Here is a 24,925-nt window from a genome sequence, read left to right as displayed (position 1 = left end):
TTTGTAACCAGACATGGTATAATCAAGATGGCAGTTAAATACAGCTGTTTTAATTGTAAACACGCGCTTTAAAGCTATATAGTAAATTGAGAGAAATTTGGAGAAATAAAAGAAACTAAAGTGAAAAGTGAGTGGTACGCTGGAGCGCGCTCGAGTTATTCTCTTCATTTAAGAACTTTACAAATAGACGCAAAGTTTTAGCGCAAAAGTGAGAGAGCTAGAAGAAAAAAGAAATTTATAAGCCAAAATCGTACGCTTGAGTAATTCACTTAATTTTAAAACTTTAATAATGCATGTTAATTTTTTAAGTTTTAACTAACTTTCACGTCTTGTCTTATATTTCTTAAAGTCAAAATTTTTTTTTGTTCCTGCAAAAATTTTATTAAAGTAAAAAACTACATAAGTGTTTAATTTACAATTTACTTACTTATTTTAACAATTTTTTTTCTTATGAAAATTTTTATCAAAAATTTATTTGTTTATATACCTTAAATTTTTATTAAATGAAAAAAAATAAGGTCAGTTTAACTGGTTTGTTAAAGATTTAAGCTTAATTTACTTTTTTAAACTAAATTAAAAATATTTTCTGCTATAAGTTTTATAACAATCTAATTATACTAAAGCTTTTGCAGTAAGAATATTCGCAGCTAAAAATGTTAACTTAGTGAAAAGATATTTTATTAGATAATAATGACTATGATATAAAGCAAAGACTGAAATTGTACATTTAAAGGAATTCATGTTAAACTACTTTACTTTGTTTCATAAAATAAAACTTTATTTAAGAGAAAAAAATCTAAAAGGTTACTAGTATTACTTATTTCATTTATCTTTAAGTTTTAAACCATTTTCAATGTTTAATTTGTAAGTATAGTTAACTAAAAAGTAATTTATTTTTTTAAGTTGCTTATGTACTTCTAGGTTTATTCATTTAATTCAAGATTCAAAGATTGTGAAAAAATAAAAACTAGGATATATTGTAATTAAAAAAATTATACAAACCTTCGACACTACAAAATATTATACTAATACAAGCTATATACTCTACATACTTTTTTGATATATATATAAAGAGCTTGGATTAATTTTATATGTTTATTAATAAAAGAACAAGTGCATAACATAAGGGCAGTTTACAGCACTATGACTAAAACTAATTTGTATTGCAATAACTAGCAGTTATGGCAATTAAAAAAAAATCTATATTGGTAAATAAAGAAAATTGTTTAAAAAAAAAGCTGATTTGAAGTAAAAATGTTTTGTTTAAAAACCTAAAATTTTAAATAAAAATTTTAAAAAATACAAAAGTTAATACGGAAATTTAAATTAACAATTTTAAGTATTAAAAAATACTGAATAAAAACTAAGAAAATGAGAAATTTTAAAGTTTGTAAGGCAAAAGAAATTTAGCATAATACTCATATGATAAAAAATTAGCGCGATTAACGGTTGGATTATTATTGAACTTATTATTGTTACTACAAAAAATGTAAAAAAGTACAAATAGTCTAAGAAATTTTAGCAATTAATGTACAAAACTTTGTAAATAAACAAATTTGAAATTTTTGAATAAAATACAGTCACAACAAATTTAAACAGTAGAATGCTTTAACAGTCACTCAAGTAAAAGTGTTTTTAAAATAGTGAATTGACTTTAAATGAAAAGCTTTTTTTTTTTTTGAAAAAAATTAACTGCTTTTTAACACGCAAAAATTTTGTTGAAATTTTATATTACATTGTTTGCTGCAAACATTGTCAAATTTGAAGGTTTAAATTTGCTGTACTCTTCGTTTGTCAAGATTTCATTGACATCTTGGCTTTTTGGTTTGTACAAACTAGACTTACCAACTTATTCTATCAATGTATCTGAAAGTGGAAATTTGTCACAGCATAACTCCATTCTTTTGCAGGTTGATCTGAGAAAAATAGAATTTATTATAATTTTGGGTAATAATTGGCTTAAGAATGTAAATGTAATTGTAGGAATTTTTTATTACTAATGTTTGAATTGAACCTTTGAATGAAAAAGAGTAATTTATAAACCATACATTGAGTTATAATTTTGTACTTTACCAATATTATATTTATGATAAAAATATTCAACAAACAGATTAACACTATACTTTACTTTATCTAAAAAGACAACAACCTATATAATATTTAAATAATAAGCAAACGCCAAGCTTTTTAACCTTGTACAAATAGTTTTAATTAGAATAAAAAATTTAAAAAACTACCTAAACTAAAATTTCTTAAAAAAGTTCTAGTAACTTTTACTAGTGATATATATTATTGAATTTTACTGATAATATACCGATAAATTTAGCAAAAAAATGTTTCAATTCTTATTATGCATTTATTCTTCCCTTATATTTAAAATAAAAGAAAAAAAAATTATATAAAACAAATCGTTGTAATACAAAATATTAATTTAATTGGATTACATTAAAAAAAACAAGTTATTAATAGGGCCTTTATGTCTCCTATAATAAAATATGTTTTTTAAAAGTAAAAATCAAAATGATAAGGTTTGTTGAATAATAACAAAACAAAATTCAAAAATTTCTTGTTTCAAGGATCCGGGTACACAAAAAGACCTCTCGGTCATCGAGTTGCATACCCAACTTTAACTAAAATTAAATAATCTAAATAATGATTAAAAACTTTACAGTTTAAATTACACATCAAAATTTCATTTCTATGAAATAAATAGTTTAAAATAAAAAGACATAAATCCAAATACATTAAATTTTTACTTACCTAATAATCATTAAGGAGTTTAACAAAATATGGCCCATATTAGATTGTCTATTGTTTTTCGAGATATTCATCAAGGAAAAGTCTCGCTCGATTTGCGCGTTACTAAAAGGTATCGTTTGTAGTTTCATCATTAACTCCTTAAGTTCTTGGTATTCAACGCGAACACTGCTCCAAAAGTTAACGTTTGTTGATTTATCTGTTAAGAATAAACTGATAACTTTTTATGTACATAATCAATTGTAAGTGTACTCTTACAATAATAAATCATGTTTTTATTTTATCAGAACTTAGTTTTCGGTAGATTTACAATGTTTACTAAATTACAAAACTTGTTTAACATTAACACTGAAAATTTTAATTTATATTTAAGTAGTAGGTTACTATTGTTATTTTCCTTTAGCTAACCGATACTTGTTTGATGACGTCCATGCAAACTTTTGTATTGAAGTGAGATAGTATCTCTGTGGTTTCCTTCAAACAATTTTTTAATTTTTAGATGTTCTAAAAACTTCTCAATATCCGGCATCCGTCTATTTAAGGCCTTTAAAAAATTATAAGTTTTAATGATATTTAAATAAGTTATTTTATTTTTTGAAGATATATTTAATACCAACTAACATCGTTTACAACTTCATACTGAGCCATAAATTCAAGATTTTGCAGCATTCTTTTTTCCAATTCAATTATAAACACTACAACAAAACTTTGAAAAATATTTTTTACCTGTATTAAAACAATTAATTATAAAAATGTTGGAATTATAGGAAAATTAGTTACAGATTAGAACCGTAGCGTGTCATTAACAGAAATTTTTTCACGTGTAATACACAACATTAAGTAAATTACTTAAGTAAAGTATGAGAATTTACTGAAAAAAAAACGATTATGTAAAAAAAAAACACAGTTATTATAATAACTTGTATTTTGACTTAAAATTTTTTCAAGTAAAGTAAAAACAATTTCAGAAATTATTCTCATTAAACAAATCCTATTTAAAAAAAATCAATTAAGTTTAGTTGTTAATAAACCCAATTGACTAAACAACGTGAATTTTAATTAGTTTAACCTCTGCCTTCTTACTAATGGATAAATTTGCATAAACTTCGTTTACTTCTACATGAAAGATAGGTTCTTCCAAAAGGTTAGCTACAAAAAAAATGTAAATTTTAGTAACTACAACTTAGTTTATATAGTAAAATAATAATTTAACAATTAATTTGGTAAAAAAATAAAATATTGATAATAATTACTTATATCGTTTACTTTGTATAAAATCCAATCTAAATTTGAATCTACTAAACCTTTAACAAAATGTTAGTAATGTTTTGTTATAAGAACGTTATTGTACGTTTGTTTGCGTTACTAATTAAAAAATAATGTTTATTTACGCCAAAATGTTGTAGATATAAAATCAAACGAAACTTTATTATTAATAGCCTAAAATTAAAAATTATTCTTAGTTGCCTTGTGATCTAAATTAAGCTTACTTGAATTTGGTTGGTAAATGAGGTCTTTTAGATGCTGTATAAGTTTTGTTATTGCTAATCCAAACTTAAAAGGTTCTACTTTACTTTTTTGTAGAAGAATATTAACAGAATTTACCTGATGAATAAAAATAATTAATTATTACACTGTAAAAATTTAGTCTTGCTTTACATTTAATACTTACAGCTAAACTTGGCATGACTACAAAATAAGTAATTAAAAATAAACATTTAAAATCAAATTAGAATGATTGAAATTAGTTATGTTATAGTGCTTAGGGTGTTAATTCATTATTAAGCAGATAATAGGTCTTAGAAACTAACTTTCTCTAAAATTTTGCCCATAAATTTAAAAACAAAATTTAATCTATTGCTATTTAGCATTTTTCGAATACTTTCAGCATGTAAATCGTTTCTTCTTCTTTCTGGCTAATATACAAACAAATGTTATAGGTAAGAATAAAAATTTCGATAACAAACATCATTATAGTTAATAAACACTAATACTTATAAAACAAGGCTCATTAACAAAGAAAGTTTTGTTTAAAAAGATATATATTCTTATTAAATCTATGTTAATTAATTTGTGCTTTTAAACATTTATTATATATCTTCTGATTATATATTTGATTTAATAAAATGTTACCTTAGTAAACATATGATTACTAAGTTTCAGGGCAGATTGAATTTTAAATTTATAGATATTTGTAAAAATATAATTGTAAAAATGCTAAATAATTTAAAACAGGATTGTTTTAAGTTTTATACTAATAATTTTTCTAATTATTAAAGCGTCTTGAAGTTTATAGTAATAGTTTAATACCTACTTCATTAAAAAAAGCTTTGAGTACTTCCCTATTCAATAAAATTCTTTCAATGCATGGAAAGTGTGATATCCATCTAGTTTTGCTTAAGGCTTTAAATTTTAACGGAATTTCACCCGTCATACACACACCTAAATTTTCAAAGTCACTTCTTCTTGTGTTAGATAACTTGAAGTAGTTGAACGTTTTCTTAATAAGCTCCTCAACCTTATTTAATTTAAAAGTATACACACTTTTATTCAACAACAATGGTTTTTTTTAATACCACATATTAAAATATAATAAAATATCATAAATAAATATAAAAAAACAACTTTGTAACTTGAATAAATGCAGCTTACTAAAATTCTCATTCAACAATTGAATTAATAATTTATATAAAATAGTTTTAATACTTACTTCATTAGGTATTGTAGCTTTGGTTGCATTTAAACATGCATTTTGCAAAGCATGATTTGTACAGGATATTGTTATAAGCCTGGGATTATCTTTTTTCAGAATTTGTCCTACTCCATTCTTAACTCCTGTCATGGAAGCAGCTCCGTCTGTACCTAAAAATATATTTACTAAGTTAAAAAAAAAAAAATATTTTTCTTAAATTATAAGACCAGTTTGTGCTTAAATTTATACTTTTCTTAAACAATTGAATAAAATCAAATTAAGTCTATTAATAAAGATAGATCATTGTAAGATATTAAAACTAGTTTATAAAAGTTAGCAAGAATACACAGAGAATAGCTGAAATAAACAAAAATTAACTTACTATTAATATCTAAATTTAAAATTAAAAACACGTTAGTAGTACATATTTAATAAATACATAACTAGAATACAAAAATGAAAAAAACAGTAACAGTTCATATATACTTACATATTGAAACTACATTTTTTAACTGAACATTATACATCTTTAAGACTCTTTTGAATGCGTTAGCAATAGATAACGCTGATTTGTCTCTTCCAAGGTCTTCGAGGTGTAAAAATGTAGATACTGAAGTTTTCTTTATTTTGCTTAGATAACAAATACTAACACCTGTGATTCAAACATAAAGCTTTCTAATTTTTTTTGTTATAAGTTTAATAACTGTAAAATTTTGAATGAAAAGAACTTATAATCTGTATACTTTGGAATAAAAAAAAATATAAATGTTTTAAAATTATCTGTTGGTAACTACTACTCATGCCTTTTTAAATAGATATCTAAGAAAGTTAAAAAATACCAAATATAGTCGAACTTTTAAGTACATAAAATCTGTGAAATTAAAGGACTACCACTTTGTTCTAGTTAAACAACTGAAGGTAGTAGAACAAAAGTTTAAGAAAGTATAGCTTTAATTGTAATTACAACCGCTGTATATAAAAGGAAAACTGTTATAATCATTTGAACATAAACTGCTTCCGGTTAACCACTCGGTATTTTTAAAATTTTTTCCAGGTTTTCTAAATTTCTTCCACGTTTTTAAAATTACACATATTAAGGTCTGTTTAAAGTTAATAGTTAAGTTTAATGTTAAATCTGTATTAAAGAGTATAAAAACATGGAAAAGGTACACTAAAGCTGCTTTATAAATGGTTCATTAATAAAAAAAAATTGATGATGACAAAAAACTTTGAAAAATAGGGTATAATTTTCTATTCAAATCCAAATTTTATTACTATACAAGTAAAAATTATTGAAAATATCAGGTTTTTCAACGTCTTTTAAAGATTTATGTACAAAATTCCAGGTATTTTTATGCCTAAAATTTTAACTCCATGTTTTTCCTGGTTTCTAGGTGAAGTGGCAACCCTGCTCGTTAAAGCAACAAATTGCTAATTTATTCATTATTTTCTTTATTAATTAAAATTTTTGCTGTTTAATAAATATTATAATAATTAAATCATTCTCCTTATTAGAAAAATAAAATCAACAATATTTTGACATACTTCTTAAACTATTAAATAAAAGTCAACACAAAAATCAAATATATGTTAGAAATGAAACTGACTTAGTTTACTAGAACGAGTTTACTGTATAATTATTAAAAAAAATCATAGTAATTCTAACTTTAATTTTATGTAAATTTTAATTTATTAACCTATTAAATTCTGTAAAATAAAAACTTTTTCCTTTAACTGTCATTAAACCTACTTACATCTGAGTAATCTAACAATGTCCAACTCATTGCATAACAAAATATTTTCTTTTACAGCTAACGTGTTACAAGAATTAATCTATATTAAATAATAAAACAAAGAACAATGTGTTTAAAGCTTATTTCATGTTTGAAATTTAAATTTAATAAGCTTTTTGTATTAAAATATTTTTATATTCAACAGAATGTATGTAAATTAATAACAAATTTAAACTTAATTAAATTAACAAAGCTTAAAAGTAATTTTCTTACCTAGAAAACTTTGTCCAGCAGTATCTGTACTCTCATCCAGATAGAAAGAACAATGCTTCACCATAAAATCAGTTATGATTAGTCTTCTGCAAATTGGTGCGAGAGTATTGCACAGAATCATTTTTGCTTTCCTCCTTTTAAGCGTTGCTGATTCGTGAGCTGTCCCAAGTGTCTTCATGACATCTATCTGGTCTTCGCCTGCTAGCAAGTTCCCGTGAAGAGCTTGTTGCAATGCTAACCGGACTTCTGTCTGGCGTACGTTTTCTTTAAGGAAATTGTTGAATTGCTGTTTAAAAGATTTTTCCATCCTAAACTGATTTATTGAGTTGTGGTTATTTGTGACTGGAGATGCGCGTTTATGTCGGTCAGAATAAGAATGAACTTTTAAGTTGCTCTTTTTTGCTTGTAGTTCTACATTGCACCACTTGCAATAAGCTTTAGTTTCACAATTTGTTGGAGCAATCCAATCTAATAAGTAAAACAGCATTACACATAGTTGACATAACAGATATAACTAATAAAACATTAAAAACTATTTATATTTTTTTATAAATAAGTTGTGTATCTAATAATTATTTTATTAATAAGTGAACAATTGAGATTTCAATGATTTAACAAAAACGTTTCACAATAAACTAAACAGTTTAATAGATGTAATAGTGTTGCCTTGTATTTTCAAATTTTTTTCAAAGTATTCCAAAATTCTTACAGAATTTTAAAAGTTCACAATTTTAATCTTTATTTGGTCGAAAATTAGGTTCAAAGTAAGATACTGTGTTAAATAGTATGACAACATTAAAAAGATACTTTAAACTTACAATAAATGTGTTGGTAGATAAAAAATTTTTAGATGAAGAAAAAAAATATTATTTATATTATAAATTTTTGTGTCAAATCGAAAATTTAACTACTGACAATGCTTAAAATGTTAAAATTTCCAGGTTTTTTTTTAATTTGAAGTTTTTCCGATTTTTTTTCAAAAATACAAACATTCCTGGTTTTTTTTTGGGTTAATTTGACAAATTATAGGCTTCCAGGTAAAGTGGCTAGCCTGATGTAAGCATCACAGTTCAACTTGAGCTAATTAAGTATGTATTTACTTTTAAAACGTGCTTTTTAAAGTTTTGTTTCACTACAAGATCAATAAATAACAATTTTTTTTTAATTTATTTATTCTCAATTAATAGAAGCTTTAGTTAAATCTATCTTATAAATCTAAGCTTACAAATGGGATAATAAATTTGCTTATAATAAAATTGTTATTTATATCACAACATTTATCAAAAATTTATATATAAATTTAATCAATGCAGTGAAATAATTCTTTTTTGAAATAATAAAACTAAGTAGATCTGTCTAGTAATTAAATCAGTCAAAGCTAATCTTCTTAGCATTTATAAAATAGTAAATAAAAATTTTCTTTTTGTATTTGAAAGCAATATACTAAAAAATCTTATAAAGAATTCTTGATATCACCACAAACCATTTGTCAGAAAAATGTTTTTAATATTCAAATAAATGTATTTTATGACAAAAAAAAAAAATTTTTTTTTTGTTTAACAAACAAAAATCATGATAATTTGTAAGGTGTAAAACCAAAAAATTGTTGTAAATAAATAATTTGCCCATCTCACCGCCTTATGGCCTCTATGAACCATTTTACTTAAATAATAAAATTAGAAATTCAATTTTTGTCTATGAAGCGAACTTTGTTTTATACTAACAAATTTTGGTTTTAATTTTATAATAAAATTAACAGTTTAATTTGTGTGTTGTTATTATAAAATGTATTTTAAGTATATTTATTTAAATAAAGTAGTCAAAGGTTAGTACTAAAGTAAAAAAAATGTCATGCTAAAGTATTGTTAATTATTAAATTATTAAAACAAAATGTTAATTTTTAGGTAAAAAGTGAATTGGAATTTTTGACTTTAGATGATAAAATTTTTTGTGCATTATTGAAATAAAATTAAAAAAAATACTTTAAAAACTATTTAAAAATTATTTAAAATATTATTTTTTTTTCAAAAATTACAATGGAAAAATTAATTTAATTCTATAAAAACATGAGAACTTTCCTTTATAATATTTAATAAAAAAGCTCAGTATTAAAAAAAAATTGTTGTTGAATTCAAAATTGAAATACTCAAATGTGTATTCTTAAATACTACAAATTGTTAGAGATAAAAAAACCTTTTAACTCATAAACAGATTCCCAAGATTTCTGGTACCTCATCTTTTTAGGTGGTGGAAAATCTAAAGTTGGTAAATCTTCTTGGTCTGGAGTTTCATCTAAAATAATTTCAACGGTTGCTACCTACGAAAATGTAACTGCTAAAGTAATGTGTTTAGTGTGTGACTTAATAACTATTTGTAAATCCAAGAAAAAAAAAACCATTAGAGACTTACCTTAACTACTACAGAATAACATGGTTGCCACAAGTCAAGCTGAGAAATTTTTCCTGACTTTTCCTGACTTTTTCCTGACATTTTACTAAAGTTTTCCTGACTTTTTTCAAGATTTTTCTGACTTTTTACTATAATTTTACTAAAAAAGGCATTGAAAATTAAGTAATTTTGTAAAATTTAAGGAAAATTTTGCAATTTTAGTCTGACTTTAAAGAATTTTTAATTAATTTTTCACTAATCGAAGGCTTTGAAATAAAAGGAAAAAAATAAATTTGAACTGACAATATCTGAGGTTTTTATAAATTTTTTTCCTGACTTTTTCCTGAATTTTTTCAAAAACCCCCCATTTTGACCTGAATTTTCCTGACTTTTGTCATTTTTCTTAGTTTTTCCTGATTTCCTGAATTTTCCTGACTATGTGGCAACCCTGAGAATAGCCACCTTATTTTTATTTAAATTTTTTACATGATTTCAAAAAATCTTCAAAAATACACATTTTAGAGTCTAGCTTTAGTTTAAAGTTAAATTTATTGTAATAAACTGTTTGGAATAGTACAAGGTTGCCACTCATGTTTATAAATTTTTCCTGGTTTTTCAAATCTCTACAAGGCTTTTAAAATTACATGTATTTTGGTTTATTTTCAGTTTAAAGTTATGTCTAATATAAAAAACTGTGTTAAATAATAAAAAAACATTGTATATGTACTATAAAGTTAATTAAAATGTGTATTATAACTAAAAAATTTTAATTGAAATCTTATTTATATGATAGTTTTTTTGTGTCAAGTTAAAATTGTACTACTTAACATGCTGAAATTGTTAAAAACTGAATGTTTTTCTAAGTCTTTGGTTAAAAATTTCTCAAATTCCAGGTTTTTTTTGCCTTAGTTGTTAAGTATCAGGTTTCCAGGTAAAAACAGATTTCCAGGTAAAGTGGCAACCCTGATAGCATAAGCCATTGAAAAATACTTAAGTTTATTGAAATGCGTTTTATGAAAAAAAGTTTTTTTTGCTGATAAAAAAAAACTTATTTATATGATAGATTTTTGAATCAAGTTAAATTTTATTACCGAACTATGTAAACTTGTTAAGAATTTCAGGTTTTTTAGGTTTATTGTTAAAAAATGTAGGTTTTTTTTAAATTATATATAATTTCAGCTTTGCTAAGGTTTTAATTGCCTTAATTGTCAAAGTACAGAATTTTTAATTTCTAGGTAAAATAGCAACCCTATAGTTATTAACCACTCTTTAAACAATTTCCTGACTTTTTATTACAATTTTCCTGACTTTTCTAAATCAAATTATCAATTTAAACAAATAATATAATACATATTCAAACACTTGGAATTAATAAAGCCTTCAATTTTATATTTCAGTTTATCAATATTTATAAAATTAGTAGTAAATATTTTACCCTTATTTATGTAAAAAATATTAAAAAACAACTATTCTACAATAAACTATAAATAATTAAACTTAACCATGAAGTTCACCTCTTTTATAATTTATTTTAAAAATTTAAACAATTTTGAAAAAATTATAATGAGGTAAATTATAAACATAAACTTATTACCCAAAACACTAAACCTAGTGTTTAATTAGAATGAAATTATTTATTTACTTAAACAAAAAACAATTCAATTCTAACATATGCTAGATAAACAAACTTATGTGTATTATCATTGTTTTACTAAAAAATGCTACAGACATAGAAGCCAAATGTAGCTGAAACGCGGAAAATTTGTTAAAAAATGAGCTATTTTCCACAATAGCTGTTAGCTTAGCATAAACCTCTTTTAACCTAAATTTTGACTTTTATAGCAGAACGGCCTCAAGGGGCGTCACATAAACGTAAAGGGGAGTCCCGTTGTAAAAAAAACATTTTGAAAAATAATTTATCAAAATTTATAAACTGTAGTAACAATGCTTGTAACTACAAGTTGTAAGGTTTAAAATAATAAATTTAAACTGTGACAAGTTAAAACATTATAAAAGAATCTAAAGGAACACTGCTCTTCAAATAAATTAAATTTAGAAATATTTAAAAAATGCTCATGCTCATAACTTTATGAAAAAAATCATCAGTATTAAAAAGCCAATTTTTAGTATGTTTTAAAATTTCAGTTAGATATATATTTTTTTCAGGTAGAAAATTAAATAATTTATTTAAATGTTAATTTAAACTTATCTAAACTTTTTTTATATTGTTTAACGAAAATAAGACGAAATAAGACTTTCAGCAAAATATTAAGCTTAGTAAGTTGTTTATGAAACATTGCCAAACCCTTAATTACACTGAATATACAACTTTTTAAATTTACAAAGTGTTCAATTAATGTTAAGAAGCAAAATAGAAAGTGGACTGTGAAGTAAATCTGATGGTTGTCTACCATAAAAAATTAAAATATCCTAGAAATAAAATAATAAATTGTGACTAAAGTCTTAAAATACTTAAAGATTTTTATCAAAAAGTTTTCTTTTTAGTTTAATTTTTGTATTCTATTTTATATATTTGAATGTTATAATGAATTTTTAAATGACTTGATTAAATGTCAAATTTTATGATTTCATTCTAGTAATATAATTTATAACCAAGGCATTACTATATTCAAATTACTATTTATTCAAACATAAGTTTATTATTTTCAAAAACAAAAATAAGGTTTAACATTTTTTTTAGTTTTTAGAAATGTCTCTTTGACTTAATTTTTGCACATTTTTGTTGGTCACTCTTTACTCAAAAAAAAAACAACAGATTGAGTCTTAATGAAATGGGTAAATAATATTTCTTGAAACAACCTATCTGCAAATTTTAATTTAGTAACAGGGTTGCCACTCGATCAGGAAAAGTCAGGAAATCAGGAAAAGTCAGGAAAAATTTTAAAAAATCACAAAAGTCAGGAAAAGTCAGGAAAAAATGGGGGGTTTTGAAAAAAAGTCAGGAAAAGTCAGGAAATTTGATAAAATTTAAAAAAGAAAGTCAAATTTTGTCAGTTTAAATTTACAAAATTCCTTGTTTTCCAAAGCCTTCAAATGGTAAAAATTAATTAAAAGACCTTTAAAGTCAGAAAAAAATTCCAAAATTTTCCTAGAAATTTACAAAAATATTTAATTATATTTCCAATGCCTTCATCTGGTATATTAGAAAAATATCCTTTATAAAACTGCAATAATTTTCTATTAACATGTTAAACAAGTACCCTACTTGAACAAGGAGATTTTGTAAGATTTTTAGATTTTAAGATTTGATGGTCTTTAGCAAGGACACTTCCATAGTGAAACTGTGGTATATACACAAAAGTTTATCTAGCATAATTTTAGAATCAAAGTGATTTTTTTTAGTAAATAATTGAGTTCTTTATAACTAAGCAGTTAGTTTAGTATTTTATGTAACAAGTTAATGTGTATACTTTACATCTTTATATTTTTGATAAATATATAGATGACAAAGTTCCTTATAAGTTGTTAGATTATCTAGATACATTCATGCTAGTAAATGCTAAAAATTTGTGTCTTTTTTCAGACAAGCTGTGCTTTTAAGGTAATAATACAAGCATTTTGCTGATAGAGCTGTTTATTACAAACATCAATCATACACAGATGGTTTAAGTGATGTACTGGATGATAGTTTGATGATAGAATTCAGCAAAAAACTGTTGTTTTTAACCTGTATTAAAATTAGATTGAAAGCTTTATATAGTTTCAAGTGTTAGATTATGTATTTTAGATTAAGTTTAATTTAAGAGTTTGATTTAGAAAAGTCAGGAAAATTTTGGTAAAAAGTTAGGAAAAAGTCAGGAAAAGTCAGGAAATTTTTCTCAGCTAGATGAGTGGCAACCATGTAGTAATGTCTTGCATTATTAAAGTCTAGGACTGTTTGTATAGTAGCCATATACAATGTAGACTATAAATGTGCATAAATGTGTTAACCACTAAAATAATAAAATTGGTTAACCTGTGTTTTTAAATTAGTCCAGTTTTATAAGCTAACTCTTATTAATAATATCTTTAAAGACTCTCCTTTTGTAACAACTGAATATTTTAACTGTATACTTATAAATTATTCAAGAATTAGCTAAATGATTTTAGACTAGTAAAAAACATTTTACCTATTATTTTAGAACTTGACAGTTATATAATGTTTTCTTTCTAATATTTAACGCATTGATTACTCTTTTTAGCTCTTCTTTGATTTCCGAAATAAGTTCTTTTGTTATTTGATAAATATTTTTGTTTCAATTTTGGTTTTGATAAATCATGTTTTTCAAGAATTCTAGAAGTTATTATATTATAGCTTAAGTTTAAAGGTGTACAAATTTTTCTAAAAACAGCTGTGTTTAAATCAAAACTAAACAATGTCTTTTATTCACTAAAAAAGATTAACAAAGTATTATGTATAATAATCCTAAAATATTTTAAAATAAGTTTTTGTAATAAGTATAACAAGTATAACAAAATAATAGTTAAATAATTGATTTTAATCATCTAATTGTTATAAAAAAGAATCTTTAAGAACAGTTTTAATAAAATATTAATTAAAAAAATTTGATGGATTTGCTTTATTAAAAAAGTTTTCAGCTCACATTTCCCATATCCTACAATATATGAGCAAAAAATTAAATTATGGCTTTTAAAGCATTCAAATAGTCAATGAAAATATACATTAATTTTTGTGTCTTTAGATAAAATGATTGTGCTAAGAATTAATGTTTCAGTTTTAAAATTTGTGATATACTCAGTTAAAAAAAGTTTCAGATAAAAACAGTGTGTGGAACTGTTAGGCTAGTATGAACTTTTTTTGAAATCTTATGCTAGTGTTGATATCCTTTAAGTATCTCATACAAGTTTTTATGCCTTAATTATTTCTTACAAATATTGATTTTTTAAATTCTTCTGTAATTATTTAGGTATCTTTTTGTATTTAAACTTAATTAGTATTAGTTTTATTCAAAAATTTTCTAATAAAAAAGTTTTATTTCTAACTTATTATAAACTCTAACTAGTCTGAGGTAACCCAGGTAAATGGAAGTAATATAAAAATAAAAACAAATTATTGAAATAGGCATTTAAGTCAAGAACTTTAAATTGATTATTTTAAAAAAAGTTACAATATTACTAAAAAAATATGTACAATTATGATTCCCAATATTTATTTAATTCAAAATACTAAAAAAATATTATTTGTTATTTTATGATATTAACTTTATAACAGCCTATTTAATACATGGCACTATAAAATTTATTTGTCACAGCAGGTTAAAAATGCTGTCAAATTAAAGCACCTACTAGGAAGAATAAACAAAAATACACTTCTAAATGAAAATCTGTTCCTGAGTTTAAAGGTAACGTAGTTGATTATTGCTTTACATAAATAAGACTTATCTATTAAATACAGAATATGATTTTACTAATAGACTGGATTATGCCTGATGTTTCTAGTTCATACCACGTAAGGTGTAGATATTGTAAGAAGAGATTAAAAGTGAAATGCTCAAGTCTTAAATACCATGCTAATACTAGCCAACATTTGAAAAAAGTTAATTTTAACTAATCATCCTACCAAAAATTTTGAATAACAATTAAAAACATGTTAAGGGCATAGGGATGTAGATCACCATTTTTACAATTTAGTCTTATAATATTGAATTTTAACTAAGCTCCAAGTTGCTTTTTACAAATTTGAAAAAATCAAATTACTTTTTGATATATAGCAGGTCATATTGGACAGCAACAATAGGTTCCTTTTGGGAGGGGCAAACTAAAACAGCAAAAAAAGACTACTTCACTAAAAATCTATCTTCTTCTACGTTTTTCGAGATAAATGCCACACACTTTCAGAATATGCTGCTTGCAATTTTTAAAAAATTGTGTCGGAAGAGATTTTAAACATATAAAAAATAATAATTTGTGACAAAAAAACAAAAAAAAAACTGTTTGTTTTACGTTAATTTTTTTATAATTTATTTTTTTTTAATTTTAAAAACATTCTTTCTGACAAAGTTTTAAAGTACTTTAAACAACATATCCTGAAAGTTTGAGGTATCTATCTCAAAAAACGTAGGAGAATATAGATTTTTAGTGAAGTAGTCTTTTTTTGCTGTTTTAATTTGCCCCTCCCAAAAGGAACCTATTGTTGCCTCCCACTTTGACCTGATATATCTCAAAAATTGTTTTTTGTTATTAAAATCAATAAAAACCATCTTGTACCTTAAAAACTCAATAAAATAAGATCAAAATGTGAAAAAAGTGTTTAACCTCCCTATGCCCTTGAAACTTTTATTAAAATTTGTTTGTATTTCTTAATTTTAAAAATAACTAAATTAACTTTCATAGTGCTCTACTATTAGCATGTAGTTTTCATAGATATTCATGATTAAAACTTCAGTAACAGGTTTTATTCATTTTTTTTAATAAATGGGCTAGATTATGCATGCTTGTTTTCTAAAATATTATCATTTTGTATGAACTTTACTTGAACACAGTAAGCTGAAAACGGGTTAAAGCGGCCATTGGTTATAATAAAATAATCTTGCTGAAAAAAAAATTGTACAAAGTGTTAAACATAGTTTAACAAAGTTTGATTTTTTTGTTTTAAAATTGGTTTTGTTGTTTTTCTGGTTGAAGTATTTAAAAAGTTATGTAAGTTTAAATCCAATTAGTTTTTGCCTATAAAGTTTGAAAACTACTCCGAATTCTTAATAGTTTTGACAAAATTTTCTTGCAGAATGTTAGAAAAAATTTCTGTAAGACTAATTTAGAGAAACTTTTTTTGCATTTTTCTTAAACTTTGTTGAAATAGTATTGGAAAATACAATAAGTTATTTAAAAACTTAAAATTTTTAACTTGATATTTTTTATTTGATAATTTTTCAAAAAAAAAAAGTGCAAATAGGCATCAGGATGTTGCTTGTATAAACCTAAAATTAGTTAATTTCCTAATGATTGTTTTATTTTGTAAAATTGTATATAAAATTTTTATCATATTTGCTAAAAAATAAAAAATGAAGATATTTCAGCACCAAGCAGTTGAAAAATTCTCTTTTAGAAATACTTTGTAGTATATTACCATAAGTCATCAATATAATTTTCAAAAGATTATAAGTTTTAAATTGAGCAAACATACACTTTTTTTTTAATTTTTCAAAGAATTCTGACATTTTTTAACACTAAACCAAAGAAATCAAAAACCTAAAAAAGTTTATATATAAAAGCTTCTAAGGTATTTTTTAGCAGTTGATGTTTGCCTTAATTTTGATAAAAATTTTAGGTTTTTTCAACTTATTTTTCTTTTTTTAAAAAGGAAAAATTTGCTACATTTAAGCTTACATAATTTAATTTTATTCACAGGCCACAAATGAGATATTTTTACAACAATATTTTTGTATTTTTTTTACTGAGAGATTGTTTCTTCCAAAGTATTAAAGTCCACAGTTTTCATTTAATAAAAATGTTTAGTATTGAAGAATAATATACTACACGTACATTTTTTGCATATAAAAGCAATTTAAATCTAATTACATTACATTTGAACATTTTATAAACATGATAAAAGTATTATCAGTAAATATACAATTATTTCTAGTAACCTATTAAGTTTGATAAAGTGTATTTGTATCAAAGTTGTTTTTTATTTTTGTTTAACTTTTTAATTGAAATATTTGTACAAGTTGATCAATTTTTAATGTTTTATACTTGAATAAATTTTCTAGCTTTCTACTTTTAATGATATTTTTTGTTTAGTATTAAAAGTGTTTGTTCTAGTTCAACCTATTTCAAAAAACTTTTTTGACTTAACAGGAATTCATATCACTTGAAGCACTGATTTTAGTAAAGCCAACCGCAAAAAGTTAGTTAAGATTTCGAGAGAATGTTTCAATTTGATAGTGCCTGTCTAAGTTGTAAAACAAGTAGGATTTTAATTGTCCCAGGAGCACTCATCTCTTTAAGTTAGTTTTTGTTTTAATATTTCATTTATTCTACATAACTCATCAGTGTTTGTAGTTTATCTATTTATTTATTTTTAGACCATCTTCCCTAATTAAAAGGTACTTTGGTCTTTAAGTTAATTAAAAAAAAAAGTTTTTTACCTTTCTAAAGTTTTTTTTTTAACTTAAATAAAAGTAAGGTTCCAATTTTTCCACTTCATAATATCTATATTGTTTTTCTAACTCTTCGTTTTAAAGTGTATAATAATATTATATTTAACTACAATGGATTTTTAAATATTTTAAAAATTATTTTTGAGTGATAAACAAGTTTTTGAAATTCTACTTCTCTGTAAAAAGTTTCAAATACAAACATATGTAAAACAAAGCTTTTGTAGTAATCTTTAAAAGTTTTAACTAATTTACACAACTTTTCTTATGTTCTTAAGCAAAAAACCTTGAATTTTTTTAAATATTTTTTTTGAAATGAAGAAAAACATAAAATTATCAATTAAACTTAGATATAAATTTACTCAAACATCAACAAATTTTAAAACTTTTGTATAAAACTTTTTATTAGAATGCTAATCTAAGTTTAAGTAAACATTAGAGATTAAAAATACTCAAAATGCTTTATTTTGGTTATAATTTGCTCTTGCTTTGTGTCATGTAATACAACTTTCTGATTAAAAGAACTGTAATTTTTATTTTTGGTTAACTTTAGTATTACTTCATGAATACTGTATCAGTTGAATTGAAGTTTAGTAGATACTAAAGAATTTTAAAACAATGTATAGCTCGATTTTACTTTGTAGATTTTTAACTAAATTTTATTTTGTTTATTTACTGTTTATTTAATTTATTAAACAAATTTTGAAATATAACTGTCTAAAATTGAGAGCACAATAATTTTAAAAATATTTAACAAATTTTAAATTTACAATGATAAAAAATAAAATGATTTAGATAAACATTTGAACTAGAAGAAAAATTTTAAATTAGTTTTAAATAAATATATATAAAGGTATATGTTTTGTAACTATAAATAAATAAATCTTTGTTATATGCCAGTTATTTCATTTCGTAATTGTTTGAAATTTTACTTATAATACATTAAAAATAACATACTTCACTGCTAGGGTATCTTGAAGTAATTTGTTCAAAATGTTTTTTCAGATAAACTCTAAAATAATAAATTTTTTTAACCTTTTTAATTTTTCATTAGTTCAGTACATATTTATTATTTTATTACTAACAGTTTTATGTAACAAACTTTGCACTTAAATAAATTTAGTTGTGATCTAAATGTTCACAAAATGTTGTTCTTGTGTTTTTTGAAGTTATAGAACTAATAGTTTTATCACTAACTGTTTTGTGAAACAACTTAAGTAATTATATAAACTACTTTTTTTTTAATTAAAGTGTGTTCAAAAAAATCATTTTTTGTTTTATTAGATATTTTAAATTTATTAAGCTTTGAACAAAAAAAAAATTTCTGGTTATTATTTATAGTCATGTTTATTAAAAGATCAAACATTTTAAAAATTATATACTGTAGCAGTTAACTTTTGAAAGTGATGTATGTTAAAATATTAATAGTTTCAATAAAAAAATCCTCCTTGTATGGTTTTTTTTTACAATTTGGTGTTATTTTTTAGACAGAAAAATTAATTAAGTGGCTTAAAAATAAAAAGCAGTTACTGTTTAAAGCAATTTGTTTTAATTGCTTTAGAGTTTCTTTATGTTTTAAGCCAACTTTAAAATCTACAATGTTATTACTGATGTTTTTTCTACTTATTTTTATTAGTTAAAAGTTTATTTAGTTTTAGTCTATTTAAACTATTTTTTACATTAAATGTAAAATTTTACTAATTAGTATACAAACTTTTTAAAAATTTTAGAAATAGTAAACAGTTTTTTATTTAGTGTTTCAACTTATGAATTGTTGGTTTTGTTAAAACTTATTTGTCTTGGTGATTTCTGATTTACTAGTTTTTTAGAAATGCTTAAACAAATCAGTTGTATAAACCAAGCTCATGTAACATTTTAAAATATTTTTAAATTCATATTGTATTTTTATTAAACCTTTATTTTTGTTTAGATGTTTAAAAATAATTGAATGCTTAAAACTAAGTTAAATTTTTACCTCGTACCTTGGAATTTTTTTTTTTAAAGAACATTTTGATATTTGGTATTTTTGATCTTAAAATGCACTTTAAGCTGTATCTTTTTTTATACATTTTCTTCATACTTAATTTAAAGTTATTCATTATCTTTTTATCACAAAAGCTTTTATAGAAATGAAATTTTGAAGCTACAAATGTAAGCTCTACTTTTTATGAGAAAACTACCTTTTAGAAAAAAATAGTGTAGAAATTTTTTTAAATCTATTTGATTAGTCTTTTTAATTTCACAGTAGATTATTTAATGTTTTTTGACCTTTTTCTTATTAATTTTTCAAATTAATACCTAAAATAATGACATAAAACATTTAGTTATGAAGCATAAATAGTATTACCTATTATTTTTTTGGTTTAGTTTTAAGAAGTACCAATAGAAGCAATTTAATTCTAATAGCTTTAATCCATTTGTTTTTCATTATTATGTTGAACAAAAAAGATTAAAAGACCAGCTTAAACTTTGAAATAAATTCTTCTAGGTGTTTTATATTGTAAAATAAGTTTTACTCTTATAAGATGTGTTTTTTAGTTATGTAAATAGTTTTGCAGGATTTTAGACAGTGAACTATTACAATTTCTGCAATTAATATTTCTCCAATTACTTTGATTTGTTTTTTATTATTTGTATTTTTTATATGTTGACTATGATAAAGCTTTAGTTTCTAATATATTCTTTTTAGCTACTTTATCGCAAATTTTTTTCAATAAGTTACTTAATATATTTTAAGTATTGGAAAAAATACTTAAATTAGCTACAAAAATTAAACTTTAAGCTAATGATTTTTTTTACATTTAAAAGTTTTCTGTATCCTAAAGGTAAATGTACTGAATTTGTATACGTCCAATTATTAAAAAAAAATTTTTTTTTAAGTTTATCAAAAAATTCTGTTCACTGTAGGAATATGTACAAACTAAATGAACTAAAGAGTTTTTTGTTTATAAAATTTATTAAAAAACTGATAAATAACCTTTTCATTAAATACACTTACTAAACTTCACTTTGTAATCAAAATAAAACTCTAAAACTATATAAATATTAGAGTTCAATACTAAATCAATGTATTTTTTTAATTACTCTACTAATAAAAAAAATCTTTTATCCAATATTATCGTTAAAATTTAAGCCAAAATTTATTACAAAAAGATTACATACTTTGAAGTTACTGTAAATTATTAAAAAAATCATAGTCTAAACATTAGGTACAATTTCATTCACAGATTTTTAAAAGAATCGACTTTTAATAAAAACAGAAAAACAATCTTATAATTTACTTTTTTTCAAAAAAAAGTGTTTATTACTGCTATTTTGAGACTGAATTTACAGGAATATAAAACTAAAGTTCTCAATTAAGAAATGAATTCTTTGATTAGAACATTTAGTACATTTAAAAGTTTTACGTTTCGTTTTTCTTTAGTTTTCTAATGTTTTTATATATTTATTTAAATAAATTAGAAAAAAAAATACTCATTTAATAATAATATTTTGAAGCAAATGTTAAACTTAAATTCACTTAACTTAAAATTGAAAAAATTACATACTAAGCAATTTTTTTAAATTTTAAATCCAAACTTAAACAGCAGTGCGAACTCAATATTTGCAAATTTAACCGACTGTGCGAACTCGAAAAACGCGAACCTAACTGATAGACTTCTGCATTTCAAAATTTTAAGTATGAACAAAAAACTGCAAGCAACTTTTAAATCAGCAAAAAAATGATACCGGAATTTGTACTTTAGTTTGCAATAATTATTCTTTTAGTATAAAGAAGTTAATTTCAGTAAACTGAAAGTTAATAAGAATAGCACTATAGTATAGTGTTTTATTTGTATCCTAATTCATTTACTGAAATTCAAAGAAAGCCAAAATTAGCTCTTGGGCGATACTTAACGGTTAAAAATTTATATATGTCAATTTTCCTATAGAAGTTGAATGAGGGCAAAAATAGCAGAAAAATTCTGGCAACTATGGCTACAGATTATCAAACTGCTTACAAAAACTGTTTGTTCTAGTAGGATAGTTTAAAAAAATTTTAATAGAAACATTTTGCAGTTTTATAAAGGATATTCATTTAATTTTACCAGATGAAGGCACTAAGTAATTTTGTAAAATTCTTGGAAATTTTTTCAATTTTAATCACACTTTGAAGAATTTAAATTAATTTTTTACCATTCAAAGACTTGTTTTTGAATATAAGGAATTCAGTGAATTTAAACTGACAAAATCTGGTATTTTTTAATATTTAGTCAAACTTCCTGACTGTTAAAAAAAAAAACCTTACTGTTCTTGTTATTTATCTTTTTTTTCTGCTTTTCCTGAGTTTTTTGACTTTTCCTGACCTTGTTTCAACTCTGCTTAATTGACAAAACTAGTTTTAAAAACCTCGAGTTGTACACTAAAACTTTCAAGTATAATATTTTTTTTAGATAAACTACCTAATTATAATAAAAAAAGACTCAATAAATTTGTCACATTAAAATTTTTAAATAGATTTAATCTAAGCAAATAGTAGTTTCAAGTTTGTAAACAAAAATAATAAATTGTATTCAAATTACTTTTAAGTGAAATCTATGTCTTAATAAAATAATTTATAATGAATCTTAAAAAATTATAATAATCAAACTTTATTTTTAAGTTTAAAAATTCAAATAATTTGATAAAAGTAGGATATAAGAAAAAATAATTTGTCTATTGCATCTAATTTTTGGAAAAAAAAATCAAATAATAAATTAATTTAACATCGATTAGTTCCAAAGCTACAATGTTTTTAGTTTATTAACCATTTAAATAAGTGGAAGATACTTTTCTTTAATTTTTCTAACCAAACATTACCTACTACTACAAGGTTAAAAGGTAGTTATGATTAAATTAACAATAAAGTGAATAAAATTAACCTTATGAAAATAAAAAACATAAACTTACATTTAAGGCATTCATACTTATAAAAACAATATGCTTTTAAATATGTTGGTGTAATTGAATATATGAAACTTTTATGTTCTCAACTTGTAAAATACAGCTTTTGCTTTCATAAGAAATTTTAATTCTATTGCCATGCTTTTTATTTTTTATTCTACTGCGGGGATTTTGTGCTCTGCGATTTAACATCTCTGTTTGTAACCCTGTGTGTAATAAATTTATTGTGTGATATCGAAATTTTACTTCTTAACATGTAAAAGTTTAGTTTTTCAAAGTTCCAGGTTTTATAGTGATTTTTGTTAGAAATTCAAGATTTTTATAAATTTCTCAGACTCCAGATTTCTATAGCCTAAATAGTCAAATTCCAAGATTCCATGTTTTTTGGCAACCCTACAAACAACGAAAAATAGTAAAAATTTTGTTTTTTATGTTTTTTTTTTAATTAAACTTATACTCTATTTAGAAATTGAATTTACAACATTTTTCTTGATTTGATGGATAAAGATTCAAAAATATATTAGCAACTCTTTTATACTTAGTTTAAAAATGACACTATTGCACCTGATATTTTTTGTATTATAAATATTTAGTTTAGAATTAGATTATAAACTAAGCTTAAACATTTTAAAAAGGTTTGAACAAAAAATAATTTATAAATTAGAGCATTCTTTTGAGGTATAACTTGAGCCATGGTTGCCGAGGATCAAGCTGAGAAAAATTTCCTGACTTTTTACCAAAATTTTCCTGACCTTTCTAAATAAAATCTTAAGTTAAACTTATTCTATAATACACAATCTAACACTTGAAACTATATAAAGCTTTCAATCTAATTTTAATACAAGTTAAAACAACAGTTTTTTTGCTGAATTCAATCATCAAACTTCCATTACATCACTTGAACCATCTGTGTATGATTGATGTATTTGCAATAAACAGCTCTATCAGCAAATCACTTATATTATTACCTTATAAACACAGCTTGTCCAGCATTATTCCAGCAAGATGCTTTCGAAATGTGGTCCAAGGCCAAAATTTATCATGTATGATAATTTTGTTTTGGGCCATCTGACATGACTGTGCTATTGCACTGTCAGGAAACATTTTATTGTTTAGCTCCGCCAGTTTGTTACATGAATTGGCTGAGTAATTGTTCTTGACAGTGTGTAATGCCCATAAAATTTCAGCGGTCGAGGTTTGTTAATTACTTACCAAACCTATTGATGGGCTTACACCACTGGTCTCACAACTTGCTACTCTGCCGCTGCTCTCACCACTTACCCCACTGGAGCTTGATCCAGCATTATAGAAAAATTATTGGATTTAGTGAACTCCTTGCCTTTTATTTCTTTGTCCAGCTCCATTCATATGTACAGTAAGTGTTTTTCTTCCCATATTTGACAGTGACATAGTACATGAACACCGCTTGCATTTAAACTTTTGTGTACATATCACAGTTTCACTATGGAAGTGTCCTTGCTATAATTCATCAATACTTAAAAGCTTACAAAATCTGCTTGTTTAATTAAGGTACTTGTTCAACGTGATAATAGAAAAAAAACTAATTTATACCAGATGAAGGCATTGGAAATTCAATAATTTTGTAAATTTATAGGAAAATTTTGGAAATATTTTCTGACTTTTTTTTTAATTTTATCAAATTTCCTGACATTTTTTCCTGACTTTTTCTGACTTTTGTCATTTTTTAAAAATATTTCCTGATTAGCTGACTTTTCTTGACCACGTGGCAACCCTGCTTGACATTCAGTTAGAAAAAGCTTCAGTTTTTAAAATCTTGATTTCTACTAGTAATAACAAAAAGTGTTTATTTATAACAACTAAGGACAAAGTAAACAAATATCAACAGGTATATTTAGCTGTACAATAAAAATCAGTTAACATAGAGTCCACTAAAAATCCTAAACTATATGATTTATTAATTGTGTAACTTACACTGTTTTGAATGTAAAATTTGACTTAGCTGTGCTCAACCCCATAAGAACACGTATGTTAGAAAGCATTCAACATTCAAAATAGAATTA

General features: G+C 23.4%; 1 protein-coding gene across 1 annotated transcript; it reads right to left on the bottom strand.

Annotated features, from left to right (window-relative positions):
* Window positions 1-1,747: 1,747 nt before the first annotated feature.
* Window positions 1,748-24,247, bottom strand: LOC145834929 (uncharacterized). Its single transcript, XM_082942463.1, has 13 exons — window positions 24,165-24,247; window positions 18,918-18,933; window positions 9,649-9,772; window positions 7,456-7,923; window positions 5,468-5,619; window positions 5,072-5,275; window positions 4,569-4,673; window positions 4,248-4,362; window positions 3,827-3,906; window positions 3,379-3,483; window positions 3,166-3,301; window positions 2,761-2,956; window positions 1,748-1,916 (listed from the first exon to the last, which is right to left on the bottom strand). Exons 1-13 carry the CDS (start codon window positions 24,245-24,247, stop codon window positions 1,850-1,852), a joined length of 1,851 nt encoding a protein of 616 aa, XP_082798589.1. The 3' UTR covers window positions 1,748-1,849.
* Window positions 24,248-24,925: the final 678 nt, after the last annotated feature.

The sequence above is a fragment of the Thalia democratica genome, chromosome 1, assembly GCF_965202585.1.
Source record: "Thalia democratica chromosome 1, ktThaDemo2.hap1.1, whole genome shotgun sequence".
Classification (NCBI taxonomy): domain Eukaryota; kingdom Metazoa; phylum Chordata; class Thaliacea; order Salpida; family Salpidae; genus Thalia; species Thalia democratica.
This window is presented reverse-complemented; position numbering and strand designations above follow the sequence as displayed.

Coding starts and splice junctions, on each gene's coding strand:
- LOC145834929 (XM_082942463.1), bottom strand. CDS start 24,247: ATGGAGCTGGACAAAGAAATAAAAGGCAAGGAGTTCACTAAATCCAAT. Junction 4,674..5,071: donor TCAAAGCTTTTTTTAATGAA/GTAGGTATTAAA, acceptor TTTGTATATTAG/CCAGAAAGAAGAAGAAACGA. Junction 3,484..3,826: donor CCATTAGTAAGAAGGCAGAG/GTTAAACTAATT, acceptor GTTTTAATACAG/GTAAAAAATATTTTTCAAAG.